This window comes from Microcaecilia unicolor, chromosome 2, assembly GCF_901765095.1.
Source record: "Microcaecilia unicolor chromosome 2, aMicUni1.1, whole genome shotgun sequence".
NCBI lineage: Eukaryota > Metazoa > Chordata > Amphibia > Gymnophiona > Siphonopidae > Microcaecilia > Microcaecilia unicolor.
In genome coordinates this window covers 28697558-28720608 of record NC_044032.1, presented here as the reverse complement: position 1 = coordinate 28720608, position 23051 = coordinate 28697558, and the positions used below count along the sequence as shown (strand labels likewise).

General features: G+C 44.8%; 1 protein-coding gene across 1 annotated transcript in view; it reads right to left on the bottom strand.

The window, feature by feature from the left end:
- LOC115462834 (DDB1- and CUL4-associated factor 12) overlaps positions 1-23051 on the bottom strand; it is a 113825-nt gene that overhangs the window by 77274 nt on the left and 13500 nt on the right. The window contains exons 3-4 of the mRNA XM_030192868.1: positions 12967-13173; positions 2093-2153 (exon numbers count right to left, since the gene is read on the bottom strand). Of these exons, the coding sequence (XP_030048728.1) occupies positions 2093-2153; positions 12967-13173 (268 nt within the window). The remainder of the gene's footprint in view (positions 1-2092; positions 2154-12966; positions 13174-23051) is intronic.

Sequence of the window (23051 nt, the reverse complement as noted above, 5' to 3'; positions counted from 1 at the left end):
GGCACCGCACGCGGTACCGACGTCGGGGACCTCAACCTGGGCGATGGGCCAGCCGGCGCCACGCTCGACGGTACCGGAGGCGCAAGCACCGCCGGTACCGGAGGGGTAGGGCGCAACAGCTCTCCCAGAATCTCTGGGAGAACGGCCCGGAGGCTCTCGTTTAGAGTGGCTGCGGAGAAAGGCTGAGAGGTCGATGCAGGCGTCGACGTCAGAACCTGTTCCGGGCGTGGAGGCTGTTCCGGGCTGTCCAGAGCGGAGCGCATCGACACCTCCTGAACAGAGGGTGAGCGGTCCTCTCGGTGCCGATGCCTGCTGGGTGCCGAATCCCTCGGCGACCCAGAGCTCTCGGTGCCGACACGGGGAGGAGACCGGTGTCGATGCTTCTTCGATTTCTTCCGAAGCATGTCACCGGAGCTCCCCGGCACCGACGAGGAGGACGTCGAATCCATCCGTCGCTTCCTCGGGGCCGAGACTGAAGAAGGTCGATCTCGGGGGGGCTGTACCGCAGGAGCCCTCAGGGTAGGAGGAGACCCACCCGAGGGCTCACCGCCACCAGCAGGGGAATGGACAGCCCTCACCTGCACTCCACCCGATGCACCACCGTCCGACGACATCAGCAGACGAGGTCCTGGTACCACCGACGTCGATGCAGCTATCCGATGTCTCGGCGCCGATGCAGAGGCCCGATGCCTCGATGCACTCGATGCAGGGGCGGCGAGGAAGATGGTCTGGACGCTGACGACGTCGATGCACTCGAAGATCCCGGTGCCGATGCCGACGAAGAGCCCGAGAACAACACGTTCCACTGGGCTAGTCTCGCTACCTGAGTCCGCCTTTGAAGCAGGGAACACAGACTACAGTTCTGAGGGCGGTGCTCGGCCCCCAGACACTGAAGACACGACGAGTGTCGATCAGTGAGCGAGATAACCCGGGCGCACTGGGTGCACTTCTTGAAGCCGCTGGAAGGCTTCGATGTCATGGGCGGAAAAATCACGCCGGCGAAATCAAAAGCCGAAATGGCGAAATTTGGAGCACCAAAATTTAGAGGGAGAAAAAAATCTCGACCGAGGCCGAAAGAGGCCTACCCCGACGACGAAAGAAAACTTACCGGGGCAAAAAAGCTAGAAGTACGGGGAGGATTTACACGAAACCCGGCGAGGGGTTTCCGGAGCACTTCCCGACTAGGACAAAGCTTTCCCGAAGGAAAAAAAACACGTTCAAAACAAATTGGACGCGCGAGGTCGACTTTCCGGGGCTCGACACGGCGAAAACACGACCGTACCGAGTGCGGACAAAAGAAGACTGGCCGGCTTGAGCCGGTTTCGGGCGGGAAGACGGCCGCGCATGCGCGGTGCGCGCGAGGGCTAGCAAAGGACTTTGCTAGTGAAGTTTCCGATTGGTGGGGCTGCCGTGGACGTCACCCATCAGTGAGAACAAGCAGCCTGCTTGTCCTCACTGATGGGTGACGTCCACGGCAGCCCCATCAGTGAGAACAAGCAGCCTGCTTGTCCTCGGAGAATCCTCACTTATCCACTTGGACATAATAAGTTTCTTCCCAAGCAAACTTGCTTTTCGGACGAACTGCCGGGCCCCCTTGTGTGGAAGTTTGAAAACTTCATATTGATCAAGCAGGACCCCCAGGGGAGAAAACTGAATCTTGCTCTGCACTACCCGTTCCAGATATTGAGCTATTTGCTGCCAGAAAGTGACAATCCTTCTACACTCCCACAGGGAGTGAAATATCGTCCCCTCTCCCAGTTGACACTTAGAGCTGCAAACTATTTTTAACCCGCTAGGAGTCCTGGTACCTTCTAATGTCTCAATGCCTGCTGGATTTTGCACATTAATATTAGAAAATAGGCTAAAACTTCCTAATAACTGGAAATGGTTCCCCTTTTGCCATTCATGACAGCTCTAACATTTTAGCATAAAGATGCTAGTTAACTGGCAGAACTGAATCTTTATGCTGCTCTGATCACTCCCCTTTCGAAGGCTGGAATACATCCCATCTTTCTTCTCCTCCTCCTAACAAAAGTCATTGTAAGGTTTCCCACCCCCCATCAAAAAAAAAAAAAAAACTAGACATCCTTACCAGAAACAGCCATGGTATCACTAATCCAAGCAATAGAAAATATCCAGTCTTTATGCCCATCCTTAAAAAGAAAAAAAAAATTATAGAAGTTAATTCTGAATCAAAGTAGAATCACAGGAACCAATTCATGGTATCAACAGTGTACAGAACAAAGATTTGTGATTATCAAGGTCTGCAGGGAAAGTAAAGAACACTATATCCTGCAGTTTTTTTTTTTTTACCTGAAAGAAAGCAGATATTCCAATCAAGATTATGTTGGTAAACAATAAGATGACCAAGGTGATTAAATATACAGAATTATTCAAATATATTTTTATATTGTTTTTGATCCATACTTCAGAGTCAGGGCTGGCTTAACCATTGGACCAGGTGAGGCTCCGGCCCAGGGTGCCAGCGATTTCCCTACTTCCTCACTTCTTTCACTCCCTGGGTCTTCCCTCTGCCATGTCCTGCCCACAGGAAATTGCATCAGTGTAGGCAGGACATGGCAGAAGGGAAGACCCAGGGGCTGGCCAAAGGCTGCCTGTCATGCCAACAACCAACAAACTTTACAGGACCACAGAGGAGTGCAAAGAGGTGAGGGAACAATGCCGGACCAGCAGGGAGGGGGACAGAGACTAAACAGGGAAGGGGAAAAGGGATGAGAAATGCCGACTCCAAGGGGTCAAGTACAAACTTAGATTGTGAGCCCTCCAGGGACAGGGAAATACCCAGTGTACCTAAATGTAACTCACCTTGAGCTACTACTGAAAAAAGTGTGAGCAAAATCCAAATAAATAAATATTCAGACTCCATTTACAGGGTCTACACACAAACATACTTTACTTTTTGTAGATATACAGAAGTGAGAAACTGGATGTTAGAATTATAGAATAAAAATATGAACACATAGAACACAAAAAGCAACCCAAAATGGAACCATAAGGTGAAACAGTCAAACCTAATAACTGCATTTCATTTAGTAGGGCTGGGTACCCCTGGACAAGCGGACGTTATCCATTTCTGCTGACAGATGGAGGTAGAGGAACTAATCTTTCCAAGTGAGACCAGTAGGTGATGTCACTGGGAAAGATCAACTCTATCTACTGGCAGGAAGGGGATAACACCCACTTGTCCAGGATGGTACAAAACCAGACACTAAGGAATATGCTATGTTTCATTTATTTATTCACTGGAATTTATTAGCTACCTTTTTTGTCCAGTGAAGACCACTTCTGGAATCCCAGGAGTGTAGCCTATGCTATGAAATTCTGAAAATTTGCATGAGCTTAGCCAATGTGCATATAAGTGAAATCAGGGTGTGTGAAATATAGAAAGAATCCTGAAAAATGGAATTAAGTACTTTTTAGTGTTTTATCAGCAATTAATAGAATTAGGTAAGCAGCCCTCTGCCACTTTTCTAAAAGCAATAAGTTTCCTTGAGGGAAAAATGGGAGTTCAAGTAACATAGTAGATGATGGCAGAAAAAGACCTGCACGGTCCATCCAGTCTGCCCAACAAGATAAACTCGTATGTGCTACTTTTTGTATATACCCTACTTTGATTTGTACTTGTCCTCTTCAGGGCACAGACAGTATAAATCTGCCCAGCACTATCCCCGCCTCCCAACCACCAGCTCTGGCACAGACCGTATAAGTCTGCCCAGCACTATCCCCGCCTCCCAACCACCAGCCCCGCCTCCCATCACCGGCTCTGGCACAGACTGTATAAGTCTGCCCAGCACTATCCCCGCCTCCCAACCACCAGTCCCGCCTCCCAACCACCAGCTCTGGTACAGACTGTATAAGTCTGCCCAGCACTATCCCTGCCTCCCAACCACCAGCCCCGTCTCCCATCACCAGCTCTGGCACAGACCGTATAAGTCTGCCCAGCACTATCCCCGCATCCCAACCACCAGCCCCGCCTCCTATCACCGGCTCTGGCACAGAACGTATAAGTCTGCCCAGCACTATCCCCGCCTCCCAACCACCAGTCCCGCCTCCCACCACCAGCCTCTCTCTAACCTACTAAAGTTGCTTACATGTAACAGCTGCTCAAGACATCAACCTGACAGCAGGGGCCACACTGATTTTCAGAGTTTTCTAGGAAATCCTATAGCGCCAAGCACCTATGAGCAAGTAGTGTGCCTCCGTTTCTTAATCAGGCTCACCTTACCTGTTAGAAGCAAATTTCACTCAGACAAACAGTTAACTATGGAGCTCCATGTGTGCGACATTAGTGAAGGGAGAGCTTTGAAAAGGAGAAACAGCAAATCTGACAGAGCGGTAATGTGTATTTTCTTTTTTTTTTTCCAAATAGGAAATGAACACAAAAACATGAATGAGCCCTTGAAGGCTAGAGCTGGTCTCTAATACTTGGAAACGAAATTGCCAGAAGCTGCTGTTGCATCAGGATTCAATATCTATAATAATGGAATGAAAGTTATAAATCTGCCCATCCTTACCATAAATAAAAGTAGGCAAGTTGTTCCCCAACAATGATTTTGTTTTTAAACCAAGCACTCTGCTTATGTATTGCTGGGGGGACAATGAATCATGTTGCATTTTCAAATTACTGCATTCTTCAGGAGAAAATGTACCCACTAAACAAGCAGATTGAAATGCTCTTCAGATACTTTTCCTCTACATAGGCAATGGAATGAGGTAGGCCATAAGGGCAATGGCCTTATGGTATTGATTTTGCCCAACACAGCTTCATTCAGCAATTTTCAAAAAGTAACATACCCACATACTTTCCCTTTGGAAATGGTTCAAAGTCCATTGAGAAGGATATGCTACCAACAAACTGGAAAATAATTTCTTGGACGTATCAATCCCACATTTCAGCAAAAACAAATAAAAAATAAACAAAACAAGTTGGGTGACAGGTCTCTAGTACACTAAAGATAGACAATGGCTGTTTTGCAATCTGAATTGCTATAGACCGTCACCTATGATATCTTTGCTACCCCGTAATATCCAACAGGTGGTTAAACCCTTGGCCATTTTGGGGGTCCAAAAAGGACTGCACAAGTGCCCCTATCCTGAGAACTTCCCACCTATACCGAACCTAGCTGATACAATGTACTGTTTATCTCAATGTTATTTCCTGTCAGAAAAGAACTTAGAAGCAGTGTTTCTCAATTCTTGGCAGACATACTCTTTGGGGTATATGAATCATGGGAAGGGAATACTCAGCAGCAACATCTTACTCAATTTTCTGGCTGCAATGAGCCGCCCAATTCTGGCAGAAAAAGCAAGCGTGCAGACTGCCAAAGACACAAGGGTAGGACGCAGTGCTGTTCCATGGGCCTTCGATATCTTCTTTGATGGGAGACTATGGCAAGATATAAAATATAGAATTCTTATGGGATTTGTTTTTGGCTAGAAGTTCTGTTTTAGAGCATATGGGAGATAGTTTGTTGTAATTGATTTTAGTGAGATCATCATCCAGTTGTCAATTTTGCTATTTAACAATAATTGAACAAAATACTGGGACAACAAATAAAATCTATCATAGACGTTCTACTCAATAAAACCCTCACCAAAACAAAGGGGGCTTAACCAAAACTAATTTAATATACTAATAAAGATTCAAAATAAACAAAATTATGATTTTTATAAGTGAACATTTCACAGACAGGTGGGAACAAATCTGCACTTTATAGTGTACTAATTACTAAATATTATTTCACTTGCTTTAGAACATAATAGCCATATAAGGTCAGACCAATGGTCCATCTAGCCCAGTATCCTGTTTGCTACAGTGGCCAATCCAGGAAACAAGTACCCGGCAGAAACTCAACATTCCATACTACCAATCCCAGGGCAAGCAGAAGCTTCTCCATGTCTGTCTCAATAGCAGAGTATGCACTAATCCTTCAGGAACTTGTCCAAACCATTTTTAAAACCAGATAAGCTAATCGCTGTTACCACATCCTCCAGCAACGAGTTCCAGAGCTTAACTATTCATCGAATGAGAAATAATTTCTATTTGTTTTAAAAGTATTTACATGTAACTTGAGCATCCCCTAGACTTCGTACTTTTTGAAAGAGTAAAAAAACAAAAAAAAAGCAACAACAATTCACTTCTACGTGTTCTACATCACTCAGGATTTTATAGACCTCAAACATATCTCCCCTCAGCAGTCTCTTTTCCAAGCTGAAGAGCCCTAACCTCTTTAGCCTTTCTTCATATGAGAGCGGTTCCATATGAGAAGGTACTGTCCTATTGTGGATTAAAAACTGGTTAAAATATAGAAAACAGATTAAGGTTAAATGGTCAGTATTCTCAATGGAGAAGGGTAGATAGTGGGGATCCCCAGGGGTCTGTGCTAGGACCACTGTTTTTTTAACATATTTATAAATGATCTAAGAGATGGGAGTAACCAGTGAGGTAATTAAATTTGCTGATGACACAAAGTTATTCAAAGTTGTTAAATCGCAAGATGATTGTGAAAAATTACAAAAGGACCTTATGAGACTGGGAGGCATATTTTCAAAGCACTTAGCCTTCCAAAGTTCCATAGAAACCTATGGAACTTTGGAAGGCTAAGTGCTTTGAAAATATGCCTCGGAGTGTCTAAATGGCAGATGACGTTTAATGTGAGCAAGTGCAAAGTGATGCATGTGGTAAAGAGGAACTTGAATTTATAGCTATGTAATGCAAGGTTCCATGTTAGGAGTCACCGGACAAGAAAGGGATCTAGGTGCCATCGTCGATAATACATTAAAACCCTCTGCTCAGTGTGTGGTGGCAGCAGCTAAGAAAGCAAAGAGAATGTTAGGTATTATAAGGAAAGGAATTAAAAACAAAAATGAGGACGTTATAATGCCTTTGTATCACTCCATGGTGCGACCTATATTATGTTCAATTCCGGTCGCCGCATCTCAAAAAAGATGTAGTGGAATTAGAAAAGGTACAGGGAAGGGCGACAAAAATGATAGAGGGGATGGGACGAGTTCCCTATGAGGAAAGGCTGAAGTGGCTAGGGCTGGAAACCAGATTTTACAACTTTGAATAACTTTGTGTTGTCAGCAAATTTAATTACCTCACTAGTTACTCCCATCTCTAGATCATTTATAAGTATGTTAAAAAGCAGCGGTCCTAGCACAGACCCCTGGGGAACCCCACTAACTACCCTTCTCCATTGATAATAGTGACAATTTAACCCTACCCTCTGCTCAGTTTTCTACCTTTTAACCAGTTTTAATCCACAATAGGCCACTACCTCCTATCCCATGACTCTCCAATTTCTTCTGAAGTCTTTCATGAGGTACTTTGTCAAATGTCTTTTGAAAATCCAGATACACAATATCAACCGGCTCACCTTTATCCACGTTTGTTCACCCCTTCAAAGAAATGTAATAGACTGGTGAGGCAAGATTTCCCTTCACTAAATTCATGTTGGCTTTGTCTCATTAATCCATGCTTTTGAATATGCTCTGTAATTTTGTTCTTTATAATAGTCTCTACCATTTTGCCCGGCACCGAAGTCAGTCTCACCGGTCTATAATTTCCCAGATCTCCTCTGGAACCTTTTTTTTTTTTTTAAATCGGCATTACATTGCCCACCCTCGATTTTAAGGATAAATTACATATTACTAACAATAGTACCACAAGTTCATTTTTCAATTCTATCAGTACTCTGGGATGAATACCATCCGGTCCAGGAGATTTGCTACTCTTCAATTTGTAGAAATGCCCCATTACATCCTTCAAGTTTATAGAGAGTTCATTCATTTTCTCCGACTCGTCAGCTTTGAATACCATTTCTGGCACCGGTATCTCTCCCAAATCTTCCTCGGTGAAGACTGAAGCAAAGAATTCATTTAATCTCTCTGCTATGGCTTTGTCTTCCCTGATCACCCCTTGGCCATCTAGCAGTCCCACCAATTCTTTTGCCGGCTTCCTGCTTTTAATATACCTAAAAAAATTTTACTATTTGTTTTTGCCTCCAGCGCAATCTTTTTTTGAAAGTCCCTCTTTGCCTTCCTTATCCGAGTTTTGCATTTGACTTGACATTCCTTATGCTGTTTCTTATTATTTTCAGTCGGTTCCTTCTTCCATTTTCTAAAGGATTTTCTTTTAGCTCTAATAGCTTTCTTCACCTCACTTTTTAACCATGCTGGCTGTCGTTTGGTCTTCCGTCCTTCTTTTTTTAATACGCAGAATATATTTGGCCTGGGCTTTCAGGATGATATTTTTGAACAGCATCCATGCCTGATGTAAATTTTTGACCCTCGCAGCCGCTCCTCTAAGTTTTTTTTTTTCACCATTCTTCTCATTTTATCATAATCTCCTTTTTGAAAATTAAATGCTAATGTATTGGATTTCCTGCATATACTTACTCCAAAGCTAATATCAAATCTGATCATATTATGATCACTGTTATCAAGCGGCCCAAGCACCACTACCTCCCACACCCGATCATGCGCTCCACTAAGGACTAGGTCTAGAATTTTTCCTTCTCTTGTCGGCTCCTGTACCAGCTGCTCCATAAAGCAGTCCTTGATTTCATCAAGGAATTTTACCTCCCTAGAACGCCCTGATATTACATTTACCCAATGCTGGGGTAAATGAAATCACCCACTATTATTGTGTTGCCCGGTTTGTTAGCGACCCTAATTTCCTTTAACATTTCTACATCCGTCTATTCATCCTGGCCAGGCGGACGGTAGTACACTCTTATCATTATCCTTTTCCCCTTTACACATGGAATTTCAATCCACAGTGATTCCAAGATGTGTTTTGTTTCCTACAGAATTTTCAGTCTATTTGATTCAAGGCCCTCCTTAAAGTGCTACCCCTCCACCAATTTGATCCACCCTATCACTACGATATAATTTGTACCCCGGTATGACAGTGTCCCACTGGTTATCCTCCTTCCACCAGGTCTCAGAGATGCCTATTATATCTAATTTTTCATTTAATGAAATATATTCTAACTCTCCCATCTTATTTCTTAGGTTTCTGGCATTCGCATATAGACATTTCAAACTATGTTTGTTGTACCTATTTACATCATCATGCTCAGTACTTGACAGTATTAATTTGCAATCTTTTGTCTGATTTTTATTTTTATTTAAGGACATCTGATCTACTATGGTCTCTTTTGCAACCTCACTATCGGGATGACAATAGGTAAGCTAATATGAACTAATGTCTATAATGAAAAGTGTCAATGAGGCGCGTTCCAAATATGGAGTAAGAACCAAGATCTCTTCTCTTAATAGGCTAGAGAAGAAAGCAAAGTTACTTACCTGTGGCAGGCGTTCTCCGAGGATAGCAGGCATATCTTCTCACATGTGGGCGATGTCATCCATGGAGCCTGGTGCAGATGCTACCATAGTGCACTCTCACTTTAAAACTTTGAGGCAGTGCCCCCACCATGTATGTCTGGGTGCCTTCCAGCCCAACCCTCAAGCACAGGACCAGCAGTATAATATAAAAGTTAAAACAACGCCAAGGGGAAGCGGAAGGAATGCGAGAATATATACCTGCTGTCCTTGGAGAACACCTGCTACAGGCAAGTAACTTTACTTTAAGAACAAGCCATTAATAAATCCCAATAAATAAATGAGCAATTGTCCAGGTCAATTCCAGAGTAGTCCAACAGCCTTGCATCACTTGGTTCAAGCAACAAGCACCTTAGCCTTAAGGTTGGCATCAGCCACCACAATCCACTCCAGAGGATCCAGGGGAATCCCCCTAGAAGGAGATTCTAATGGCTTCCCACCATGCCAGACTCCTAAGGAATGCAAGTGGTAGGGGAAGCACACCTCAAAGTCCTGTGACCATGAAGCCCAGCATAAAAGGAGTGCCAACTGAAGCAGTCATGTGGGCCTGGCACACCTCCAGAGTTGCTGCCATGAAGCCCAGAAGCTGTAATCTCTTGCCCACAGGGCCTCCAAGGAGTACAACCTTTGCTTCAGGTCCCATACCTTTTGCATTTGCTCCTCAATGAGAAACGCTGTTTCCCATGCAGTGGCAAACAGCACCTCTAAATACTCCCAAGCACTGGGTTGGGTTCAAATGTCTCTTGGAGAAATTATGACCCATCTCAGCATGCTCGAGCAGCTAGATCATCTGGGACATGGCTGTTCAGGACTTGGCTACTGAATCAGCCATTATGATGAAATTTAGTCATACCTCTTCATTTCCTTTTAGTCCAGCAGCACCAGTCTACTCAAGTAGGATTGTGTTTCCTTTCCTACCAGCAGATAGAGGTAGAGAGCTGAAACTTCCAGTGACATCACCAGAATATAGGCTGGTGTTCTGCTAAAAAAAACAACCAAAAAAAACAGCTTTCCAGTATGCCACTGCCAAAGCAGCATAAAGTTCCTGTGAGCCACCTCAGAGCCCCATCTGCCACTGCAGCATAACCAACTTTCAAAATTAACCTCTAACCTAAACTATATACACACAGAGAGGAATACAGAAAGCCCAGGGAGTCCCCAGGCAGCAGTCTTCCAGGACAGATCCCAGATTGATGTGGCTGGACTAAAGGAAAGGAAATTAAGCTTCACCTTCCTCAACGTCCCAGCCACCACACTAGTGTTCTAAGACTTTCCAGACCTAAACCTAGGCCAGGGAGGTGGAGGACCTATGGGCCCTAACATGGGTGGGTGGAAATAACTGTGGCAGAACCCTCACCTCTCAAGGCCAAACCATAAGTGAGAAGGGATCTGGATCTTTCATCTCTACCAGCCCCAGCAGGAGAAGGCCTTGACCCCTGGGAAATGCCAGGGAGTGCCCATAAGAAGGTGCACCAAATCCACGTACCAAGGCCTGCAAAGCCAGTCCAGGACCATCAGGAGGATCAGAAAGCAGTGCTGAGCTGCTCTGCATAGCACTCTCCCTATAAGGGACCTAAGAGGAAATATATAAAGTGGCTCCTGTCAGGGCCATTCTAGCACTAAGGCATCAATGCTGTCAGATCTGGTTTCTCTGATAATCAAGGCACTCATTGAGATATGGCCGGACCCTGATCCTTTGCTTGTGAAGCTGAGCTGCCATGATCACCATTACTTTGGAGAAGATGTGCAGGGCTGTTGCTAGCCCAAAATGGCAATCGAGACTGATAAAGCCTGTTCAGGACACAAAAGCAGGGCACCTGTAGTTGTCTGATGGGAACATGAAGATAGGGCTTCATCAAGTCGAGGATGTAAAGTACTCACCTGGATGCACCAAAGCAACACCCAAGCACAAGGTTTCCATCTGAACGTAGACCTACCACAGGGCTTTCCTTTGTTGCTTGTTTTGTTTACTATTTTTATGAGTTCTCTTGGTTCAATTTACTTAGAGAAAGGACAGCTTCTTCTTTCCTTGTGGATGACATTTTAGTTCCAATAACTAAAAATCTAAATCAAGCATTTCTGACAATAATTGTATTGAAAAGATTAAAGATTAAGCATCATGACAATTACTAAAATTGAATACTAATAAAACAAAAATATTTTGGTTAGATAAACGGATTCATTACTAGCTGCAGGTGCCGTTAAACTCAACTGATCAACTGCCAATTATCACATTTACTAAGGTCTTGGGAGTAATTCTGGATTCTTCTTTATCATTGGAAAATCATGTAAATTGTCTTACCAAGGTGATCTTTCTTTACACTAAAACAACTTAGAAACTTTCAACCTTATTTTTCAGAAAAACATTTTGCTTTATTGGTACAGGAATTCATATTATCTCAATTAGGTATAATACATTGCAGTAAACTAACTTGGTATTTCTGCCAGTCTGCAAAGAAGAATTCAGTTAATGCAAAATACACCGCTTGTCTAATTTTTATGCGATGTAAGTTTGATCATTTAACACCCTTGGTTGAGAAAATTTTGCTGGTTTCCAGTTCATGCTACATTAGTGTTTTCTTGTACCATTTTTAAGATAGTCTGGAACTCACCATGTAGTATTTGACTTTAACTTTGATCCTCAACTATTCAAAGCAGTTTACATAGTATATACAGGTACTTATTTGAACCTGGGACTATGGAGGGTTAAGTGACTTGCCCAGAGTCACAAGGAGCTGCAGTGGGAATCAAACCCAATTCGCCAGGATCAAAGTCCAGTGCACTAACCACTAGGCTACTCCTCATCTTTTTTTCTTTCAGGCTGTGCAACTGGAATAATCTACCTATTGCTCTGAAACAGAATTGTCTTGTATCTCCTTTTGAACATTTTAAAAAAACATCTGTTTCAAAACTATGTTTGTACTAATAATTTAATGGTATTGTATGCCACCATGTGCATTTTGAGAGCAATTATTTACATTATATTAAAGAGCCACTTTAGACCTATGTAGGGAATTAAGCGATTAATAAACACCAAGATTAGATTAGACTCCCCCCAGGAGACACCATAAAGGGTATAAAATCCAGGGCACAATCCTGGCTGATCACCTCCCATACTGGTCATAGGTGATGTAGGTCCGCTCATGGCGACACTGCAAAAGCCTGTATGCCTCCCACCTGCTTCAGCAAGCAACACAACACACCCTCATTGAGGGCTTTGTGCTGAGAGCTCCAGAATCCCTCGGCTTTCTGGAACCACAAAAATGAGGCAACTTAGAAGGAAGAACTGAGTTAATAGCTTGCTTCCAGAGGTATATTTACTCCCTTGGGTTAATCCCATGTAAGATTAAGCCGAATTCCTAACAATCCAAACTCATGCTCCATTTCAAATTAACCTGAATAAAATTAAAAAGAGAATGAGTTTGATCTCTACCTGATATGGGACTTAAACTTCAGATGCTCAAAAGCTTTCAGAATGACAAATGGTAGATCAAATTATTCTTTAGTGCTGTAAGTCAGGTCTACCACAGAACATTTGCGCAAAACATTTACAAAACCAAATGAGAAATAAAGATTTAAGAACCTAACACAACTTACATCTCCTACACAGACTGGATCAAGAGTAGGCAAGCGATATATAGCAAGACTGTTTGGGTTGTCTCCTCCAGTGGCCAATAGCGTCCTTGAGGGGTTCAACTCTATGGCATGAATGCCACAACCTTGTTGGTTTACAATCGCAGGCTCACGATCTTTCAGAATAGGAATCTTTGTTATCTGACTAGTCTCAATATCTACAACAAACAGCTGAAAGAGAAGACAAAAGTTTTAGAGAACCAACCCCAGCAAAATGGTTTCATTTATAACCACATTTTGAGATATATATAACGTTATGAGTGTATGTTTGGTAGCCTGGTTGGGAGGGGGAGGGTAGGATGAAGAATGGAGAGTCGAGAATACACATTTCTGTTCTAATGATCAATGTGAACATATTGTAGAGGGGACTATAAAAATCCAAGTCACTTCTGGTTTGTAGTATTGATGCCTTATGCTATTATTAGGATCTACGCATTAGTACATCTGACTCCCAAGGAACACAAATACTGTGTACTTGGTGTCACAATCTGAGAGGAGGGGGAAGAGAAGGATTTAAATGGTGGGGTAGTAAGGACTCTTCTGATACTGTTCACCTCTGGCATATTTGGGATTTCAGGGTGGAGGGATGGCTGTGGGAGGAGGGGTTTATCATTTATGACTGCAATTTTGATGGTTTATTGTTGCATTGTTATTGGTTTGGTATACCTCTGTTCACGTAGCAACACTGTTCTTCAATTTTTGGAACTACAATAAAAACATTTAGCCAGGACTTCCGGTTGGGGAATGAAGCGTTGAGTCGGCAGACGGCACTGCTCCGGGACTTTAAATAACCCGCACTAGCAAACGGTGTCCGAAATCAATAAAAAACACACGGCAGGATCTGCGAGCGAAGTGTGCTTATAATTCGCCAAGACAGACAACAGAGAAGCACTGGATGGCGGCGAAAATCGGGAGGAAAGAGCCCAAGGAGAGAGCGCGAGTCGCAGATGCCAAGATGGCAGACAAAAGCGCTCCAGACTCCCCATCGCCAGGCTCCTTGTGGACAGCCAAACTCACGGAGGAAGTCAAATTGGAGGTAGAACAAACGGTGGGGCAGAAATTATAGCTCATCCTTGACAAACTGGACGGGATGGAAGAGCAGCACACAGCACTGGTAGCAGACTTGCATGAGGCACAGCAGCGTCTGGGGCAAGCAGAGAATGAAATACGGAAGCTGGCAGAGGAGCAGCCCAAACATGAATCTCGGATTTCAGAGCTGGAATCGAGACTGGAAGACCTAGAAAACCGCTCTAGGAGAAACAACCTGCAGTTGGTGGGTTTGCCGGAGGCCCTGCCGGAGAAAACTCTTGGCGCTTTTTTGGAAAAATGGCTGCCGGAAACGCTGGAGGAACCAGGTATGGCAGGCAGGCTGAAATCGAACGCCTAGGCTAGGCCCAAAAAGAGACAATGCGGACAGACAGACTATATTAAAGATCCTGAATTATGCACATAAAGCGGACATCTTGCAAAAGCTGAGGGCTGGGAAACAGCTGGAATACAAGGGAAGAAAAATCCTATGTTTCCAAGACTATACGCTAAAAGTGTCAGCAGCCAGAAAAGAGTTTGCTCCTCTATGTTCCAAATTGTTTGGGCTTAAGTATAAGTTTAGCCTATTGTATCCGGCTCGCCTGAAAGTGATCAGCAATGGGCAAGTATTGTATTTTGACTCATTTCGAGCAGCGAAGGAACACATGGACAAGCTGACTGAGGTTGTGGATGGCGCACGTGGGCACAACAATGGCTGAAGCACGGCGATACTGCAGAGGTGGCAGAGTGTAGGAAGCCATGATGGAGTAAGGAGAAGCGGCGGAGTGGAGATTTTCGTTTGGCTGTTGCACCCGTTGGTGCTAGTTCGGACTACGGAAGTAGTTTCTGCATAACTAAACTCTTGAAAGAGACAGGTCAAGTGACCAGGACAAAGAAAGGGGTTGGGCCCTCGCAGACATTACGGAAGTCTCATGCCCTGAGAGGGAAGTCCAGTTGCCAATGGGCATGGAAGGGGTAATGTATGAGGGGAGGGAGAGGGGGGAGGGGGTGTTGTGGGAAGGGAGGGGGGTGGGGATGGGAGGATAAGGGGTAGGGAGGAGGGGGAGGGGAGATGGAGTGGGGGAGGGGGAGGCAGGGGTACGAAAGTGGGTGCATGATGTGAGAGTGTGGAGAGAAGGAATGGTTGACTTCCAACATAGAAGAGTTGTGGCGAGAGACTGGAGAATACACCTGGAGGGTGGAGGCTGGGACGCCCTCTGGGGGAGTGAGTGGTCGGAACAACTGTCAAGTGTGTGGGATATGGTGGGGGAATGCCAGGGTTAAAAATCGTAACCTGGAATGTAGGGGGTATACACTCCCCCATCAAGAGATATAAAATTCTAAAAACACTTAATGAACAGAAAACAGCAGTGGCTTTTCTTCAAGAAACGCACTTATCTCAGACTGAGCACGAGAAGTTGAAACGATGGTGGGTGGGCGAAATTGTGGAATCTCCGGCAGTAGATGGGAAAGGCGGGGGGGGGGGGGTAATTATCTTGTTCCGGAAGGGAATCCATGTGAAAATACAAAAAAACCATTTGGGATAAAAGGGGGCGGTTTGTATTGGTGTCGGTTGAACTAGACAGACACCCTTTATTGTTATGCAACATTTATGCACCTAACAAATTTGAGAAGTAGTTTTACAGGCAACTTATCAGCAGGATGCGGGACATGGGTGAGAGGCCAGTAATAATGGGAGGGGATTTCAATGAGGTTATAGATCCAACAATGGATCGATCACACCCAACAACACAAGAGCTGTCCAGGGCACTGAGGGGTCTTGGGATGTTGGAGGCCTTGGATGTGGTGGATGTTTGGTGAACTCTGCACCCGTTGGAGCAGGACTATACGCACCTCTCATGCGCACATTCTATGCTTTCCCGTATTGATTACATACTAGTAGCTAAGGATGTATTTACCCAGGTAACAGAAGCCACAATAGGCCCCATAGCGATATCTGACTATGCATGGGTATCCATGGGCTTGTGTATGGGTGGAGAGGGGCAGGGAGATTTTATTTGGCGTTTTCCTGCATACCTTTATAGAGATCATAAGTTTATACCTCATCTGAAGAAATGTTGGGCTAACTTCCAAGAGGATAATGCAGGCCATAGGGATGATCCCATGCTCTTCTGGGAGACCGCCAAGGCGGTCCTCAGGGGAGAGATTATAGCGTACACGAGCTTTAGAAAAAAGGTGAGACAGAGGGAGATGATGCGATTGGAGAGGAAGGTGACAACATTAAGGAAGCAATATGGAAAGGCACACTCACAGGAGCTGCGGTCCCAGCTATTGAGACACAGCAGGCGCTTAATGAGCTTCTGCATCACAATGCACAGAAATCCGCAGCATATTACAAGTATCAGCTATATCACTTTGCCAATAAGGGGGGACAATTTCTAGCGAGGCTCATAAATAGGAGGGAGGGACCTCGGAAGATACTTTCACTGACACAGGGGGCCAGGGTGCATACTGATAGAGAAGTTGCTGGGGTGTTCAAAAAATTCTATGAAGAACTATATAAGCCGCAGGGGGAGGTCGTAACACCTAGCAAGGCTTACCTGGACAGTGTAGAGTTACCTCACCTAGACAGAGAGGAGGTGCACATCCTTAATGCGCCTGTAACGGAGGACGAGGTAGATTGGATGATAAAGCAGAGTCCCCTAGGCAAGGCGCCTGGACCTGATGGACTCCGAAATGAATTTTATAAGCTGCTCAAGTCAGAAATAGGCAAGGTTCTTTCAGAGATATTTAACGGCATGATCCGAGAGGGACGAATGCCAGCACATCTGAACCAGGCTCATAGTACGGTACTATTAAAGCCGGGTAAACCAGCACATATCCCGGAATCCTATAGGCCCATTTCCCTATTGAATACACAGACCAAATTACTGGCCAAGATATTGGCAAATCGGTTGTCTCGGTTTCTACCAACCCTACTCGAGGAGTCGCAAGTGGGTTTTGTTAGGGGATGGAAAACTGCAAAGAACATGCAAAGGATACTGGGGGCATTGGAATGGGCAAGGAGGGAAGGTCTAGAAGCTATGTTAATCAGTTTTGATGCGGAGAAGGCCTTCGATAGAGTAGACTGGGGGTTCTTGTTTGAGGTACTGCGGGCATATGGCATCGATGGGTTCTTTGCAGATACTGTGGCGACCCTCTATAGTGGTCCAACGGCGCAAATTAGTGTCAATGGGCTGTGTTCCAAATAGTTTTCTATTGGGCGGGGAACCCGACAGGGATGTCCCTTATCGCCCCTCTTATTTGTACTGACATTGGACCCCCTTTTGAGGGAATTAAGGAGGAATGTGGACATAAAAGGAGTGAGTATCCAAGGGAGAGGTTTTAAAACAGCAGCCTTCGCAGATGACTTGTTGGTTCTGATCACGGATCCCCAGATGTCACTGCGATATTTAATGGAAAGTCTACAAGACTATGGAGATTTCTCGGGGTTCAAGCTCAACCTAGCAAAATCAGAGGCTCTGGCAAGTGAGGGGGTGAGCCAAGTAGTTTGGGATCAATTTCCACTGTGGAAAGCAAAAGACGCATTCAAATACCTCGGGATACAGATGCCGCTCAACCCAATGCAACTGTATAGTTCTAATATACCCCAGCTGCTCAGAGACACTAAAGATCAGTTATCAACATGGGCCGCACTGCCGGTGTCTTTTATGGGTAGAATACATTTGTATCGTATAATCATATTCCCAAAGTGGCTTTATGTGCTACAGGCTCTGCCACTCAGGCTTTTGAAGAAAGACTTGAGGGCCCTGCAGAGGCACCTGGTGAGGTTTTGCTGGGCGGGGAGAAAGCCGAAACTGCGATGGCACCATTTAGGTGGAACACAGGTGAGGGGTGGTCTGGGCATGCCTGAGATATGCGATTATAATCAGGCTTGTTTGTTAAGACACTTAAGGGATTGGATTCTAGAACTGTCCACCTATACAGATATCGGTTGGGAACAAGCTTATTTTAAGCCATGGTCTCTTATTTACTGCATGCGAAGAGTAAGGGATTACCAAGGCAGGTAAAGGACAGTGTGCTTTTGCAGCCCATGCGATATGCTTGGCGGGCTCTGTTAAGATGTTGTGGACAGAATCCGGAGAGCAGTGGGTTATTGTCAATTGTAGGGAATGCAGACTTCCCAGTGGGACGAGATAATCGTGTATTTAGAGATCTGGAGAGGCGGAGTGTGTCCCTATTGGAACACTTTGTCCAGCCCGATGGGAAGATGATGCCGTTTGTGGAGTTCTCTGGGAGATATGCGGGAGGACCCATGACGGAACTGCCATATATGCAGTTGGCGCATTATATTCGGGGACTGCCCCAGTCCACTCTATCGACGGCATTTGGGGGGAAGTTAGGGAATTTCTGGCAGGGGACGCAGCGGGGCAGGTATCAATATCATGGTTCCATAAGGCTCTACAAGAGTTTAAGCCTAAGAGGTATGTTAGGGAGGTGGTCGAACGCTGGAGGAAGGAATCAGGAGGAAATATAACAGAAGGGAAGGTCTTAACAGCACTCAAAGGGATCCCAAGGGTAGTACACAGTGCGGAGTTGCAAGAATGCCACTTCAGATCAATACACAGGGCCTATTTTTCGGGTAAGCAGGCCTGGTGAGCAGGGGTAGACGACTCGGATAAATGTAGGAAATGTGGGGTGAGCATGCCGTCATTAACCCATGGGATGTGGCAGTGCGGGGCCATTCGGAGGTTCTGGACAGCTCTTGCCCGATTTTTATCGGAGACCCTAGGGAGGCGAATAACCATCTCCTTCAATTAAGCACTGTTTAGTTCGGTAGCGGTGTGGAGAATGGGGAATCGGGAGGAGAAATTGTTTCTCAGTAAGTCCTGCATCCTGGGGAAAAAATGTATACTAAATCATTGGATCTCTGGCATCCCCCCATCCTACTGGTACTGGAGGAATAAATTGCATGCATTAATGCTATGGGAAGCACAAGGAGCCCGATACACTGCAAAAAGGAGGAAGCTGTTCATTAGAGTGTGGGGAACCTACCTAAACATAATTGCGCCACAATCCAGAAGTCAGGTGTTGAATGTTTTAGGATGAATGTAGTGTGAATGAGAGGGAGGGGGGGAGGGATTAGCGTTTTTGGGGGCGTTGGGTTCCTATCTTGCCATATAAGTTAAAAGCATGGAGACATATGTTCATTTTCGGGGGCGCGTTAGGGATTGTTCTATCATTAATCAATGGCATCTCCATATTGGTGAGCCGAATAGAGGATTGAGGGGTCATAAGAAGCAAGGCCCCTCATATAGAGCTTCCTGTTGTCATCATTTAGAGGATGGCACATAGAGGGATGACCTATTGTTCAGGGCAAAGCGCTCTTCTAAGAGGTGGGATGAGCATTTAGTCTGGTAGTAGGGGGATGGGAGGGGTAGGGTAGGGTGGGGAGGAGGCTGGTAAGTGTTGGTAATGGGGGAGAAGTACTGTTGTAATACTGATATATTGTTTGCTTCTATTAGGGGGAGGGAGGGGAGAGATAACTGATACAGATTGATGATTGACATTAATACTAAGTCTCTTGATGAGCAACTTTTGATGCCGGATCTCTGGTACATTTTAACTGTTGGAGCTGTTTGTTTGTCTGGTCATCAATAAACCACTATTGAAAGTAAAGGTTACAAGAGGGAGGGAGGTTGGGGAGGGGGGAAGGGGTTGGGGAGAAAATGAAAATTGGCTTTGGATAGTGCATGTCTGATGATAGCAACTTCATGTTAGATCCATACAAAGCTGTGTTAAGTATGTTATCTTGTGGCTGTTGTGTTGATGCCTTAATAAAAATAGTTTAAACATAAAAACATTTAGCCAAACCTATCAGCAACTTGTATACACAAAAAAAAAAAGGTTTAGGGGTGGACGGGAACTTTTAATGGACGAAATACATTTCTTGACTTGCTTTTGGGAGTTCACTCCATTCCTCATGAGAGCATTAGTCCCAAACACCCTTCTTGACTAGTATCATAACAGTTCCGGAAAAAATTCCCACAATTATTTGTGCTTGTATTTGTCATCCTTCATTTACTTACTTTCAAATGGGCTAGCAGTAACCATTCTACTTTAAGCAACTTACATAGGATTTTACTTTTGCACAAAATATATGGGAAAATACGGTCTCCTACCAATTGGAGACAGCTTGCAGGCATGTCGTGAAGATGCACATAAAACTCAAAGTAGATGACAGAAGCACTTATCTAGTCTTCATAATTTATTCTAGCTTCCTTATTTAAACCAATACATTCCAGCTACCAGCCATAGGCTACTTTTTATACAACTTAGAACTACCTACAAACTAACACTCAGTCCCCTCACCAATCTTCGTAATAATCTACAGAGTTAACACTAGTGAGGGTACTGACTCAATAGTCATCTGCCTAAGATATCATGGCCTTTCTGACAGTAGTCAGCTACCATTAACCTGGTTAGTGGCACAACCAAATTCCTGGAAGTGCTCTGCAATCCATTGCTTGGGTCTGACCCCGTTGCAAGGGCTATCTCCGCCCCTGTGGAGCTTGTATGCCCCTGTTCTCTCAACCCTTGCTCGACTGCAAGCATTCGCGGTTGATCTCTAGTCTCAGGACTGAGAGATTTATCTACTTCAGGCAGGGGGAGCGGTTCACCTCGCAACGCCTCCCCTCGCAGTGAAGACTCAGAGCGTTCCAAAATCCCTGGAACAGCGAAGCGATCCATGGGCCCAATTGCCGGCAAAGCAGGTACAACGGGGATTGCACGCTGTTTGCCTCTCCGTTTAGGCATAAGATCGGCAGAATAATATAATCCAAAAAAGGAAAAAAAAAAAAAAAAAAAAAAAAAGGAGTCAGCAAAAGTCCAGGAGCAACTCGCTGTATTCCCTTCAGGCTGCCATCTTGTCCTAATAAGCTGTTTTTAAGTAACAGATTTGTGTTCAAACCCAGAGACAGGCTGTTTTTACATGTTCACTAACACGGGTGTTTGTGCATTCCATATGAACAGGGAACTGCATAGCCCTTGTTAGAAGGATGTGCCCTAGAGGAGTAATTTATACAGTGACTCAATTAACACTTATTAGTCTGGTATAAGTTAGAAGTACTGCAGTGAAGGGGCTCATCTTTTTACACAGAATAAAAGCATTACCTTTTTGTCTGTTAATAAGCAGTGTTTTGTTAGGCTGTCAACTGTAGAACACAGTTGTGTTGTTGCCACATATTCAGTCAGTCAAAGGTCTAGGGTGGCTTTGGTTCTGGTCATGTCTACCTCACCTCGAAAGACTGGTGAAGCCCTATTGGCCATGTTTACTTCACCTCCTAAGCTTAGTGATGCCCTTGTGGCTATGAAACCTGAGGAAGTGAAAGAATGGACTAAGATCCAAATGGCAGGTCAGGCTGTTGGTCTGGAGGCATGTGTACAAGCTGTAGCCCCGTGGAAAACACTATCCTTGTGCCCAATATATTGTCCGGTAAGTGACTTCCTCAATACAACATATACTGAGGTGATGGAGGGGAGGAGATGTGACTCTTTGAATGCAACGTCTAAACGTGCACTGGGTAACATGGTGGCTAACAACAAGGTAGCTGCTAAGGAAGCAGATCCTGCATATCAGTGAACTAGAAAACACAAGGGAAACTGCTCATGCTGAGGTAGATGGCCTGCATAGGGAATGTGAAGCCTTTCGTGCTTCAGGAGAGAAGTCTGTGAACGCATTGGAAATGGCAAACACACATAAGTGAACTGCAGAGCCAGCTGGAGGCTGTGTGTGCTAAACCCACAGGAGTACCTAAGGAAACTGAAGAAATGAAGAGACTGAGGAATGAAAATAGGTCCCTTACCAAGGATAGGTCAGTCCTGGAGTCATGGCTCGACTCCCTTCAGCAGGAACAACAAACACTGAGGGACGACAATGCTGAGCTGATAAGAACTAAGACTACTAAGACTCCAGAAGATGCTTGATGCTGTGAAAGATAAACATACAACATAACAGAAAGATAAAAAAAGGTGTTAAAGAGCAGACTAACCATCGAGATACAGTTCAGTTCCCTCCAGAATAAGCACATCATTCTGGAGAAGGATTATAATGGTGTGCGTCAGAAGATAGACATGTTTGAACAAGAGAGAGAGCCTATTAAAAGACAAGGCATCTCTCTAGGGTCCCCAACAGGACCCTGAAGGCTGTAAAGAGAGAGTCAGAAGCACTCATATAGCGGCCAAAACAGAGTGTCCTTTTCGGGGCAAGATCATGACACCCCGAGACATGAGGAAATGTCACCAATGTGTAAGGCCTTAAGGGAACAAAACTTTTCTTTGCAGAAGGATAAAGATGAACTGTGGAAAGACAAATGCGCTAAGGAGTGTGCTCTGAGTTCTGTGTCAATGGAACAAGGCTTGTTACAGATGGACCTGGAAAAAGTAAAGAGAGAAAGGGACACTGGTGTGTGTCCTCAAGTGAGTCCAGCTGATGATGTTATGATAGGATGCTTGGACTATTTGCAAAAGCAGCTGAAAGGAAAGGGAATGGGACTTGATATACTGCTTTTCTGTGGCTTTTGCAACTACATTCATAGCATTTTACATAGTATATACAGGTACGTATTTGTACCTGGTGCAATGGGCAAAGTGTGAGTGACCAGCGTTTGGCCACTCTGGATCAGATGGCCAAACTACAGGCAGACACTGGAGTTGCAGGGACATATTGAACAGGTGGGCCAGATCTTAAGATCATAGCAGAGGCTGTAAACGACATCAAGGGCTATGACTCGCACCTCCCAGAAGCAGCTGATGTTCCAGAAAGCCATCCTTTGACACCTGAGTGTAGTCCTGTCTCCAAATCGGGGGATGATTCTGGTGGTGAGGAAAGTGAGGAAGAGCTGCCAAGGGGACACCACAGACTTCATCCTGTAGCCAGCACTCCTAGAAGAGAGCTGGAGAACATCACGAACCATTGAAGATCACGGGTCCATACTCAAGACTCCAGTGCCAGAGGACCCCTTCCATATTTGTGGTACTAGAACCTTTTCTAGGGAAATTAA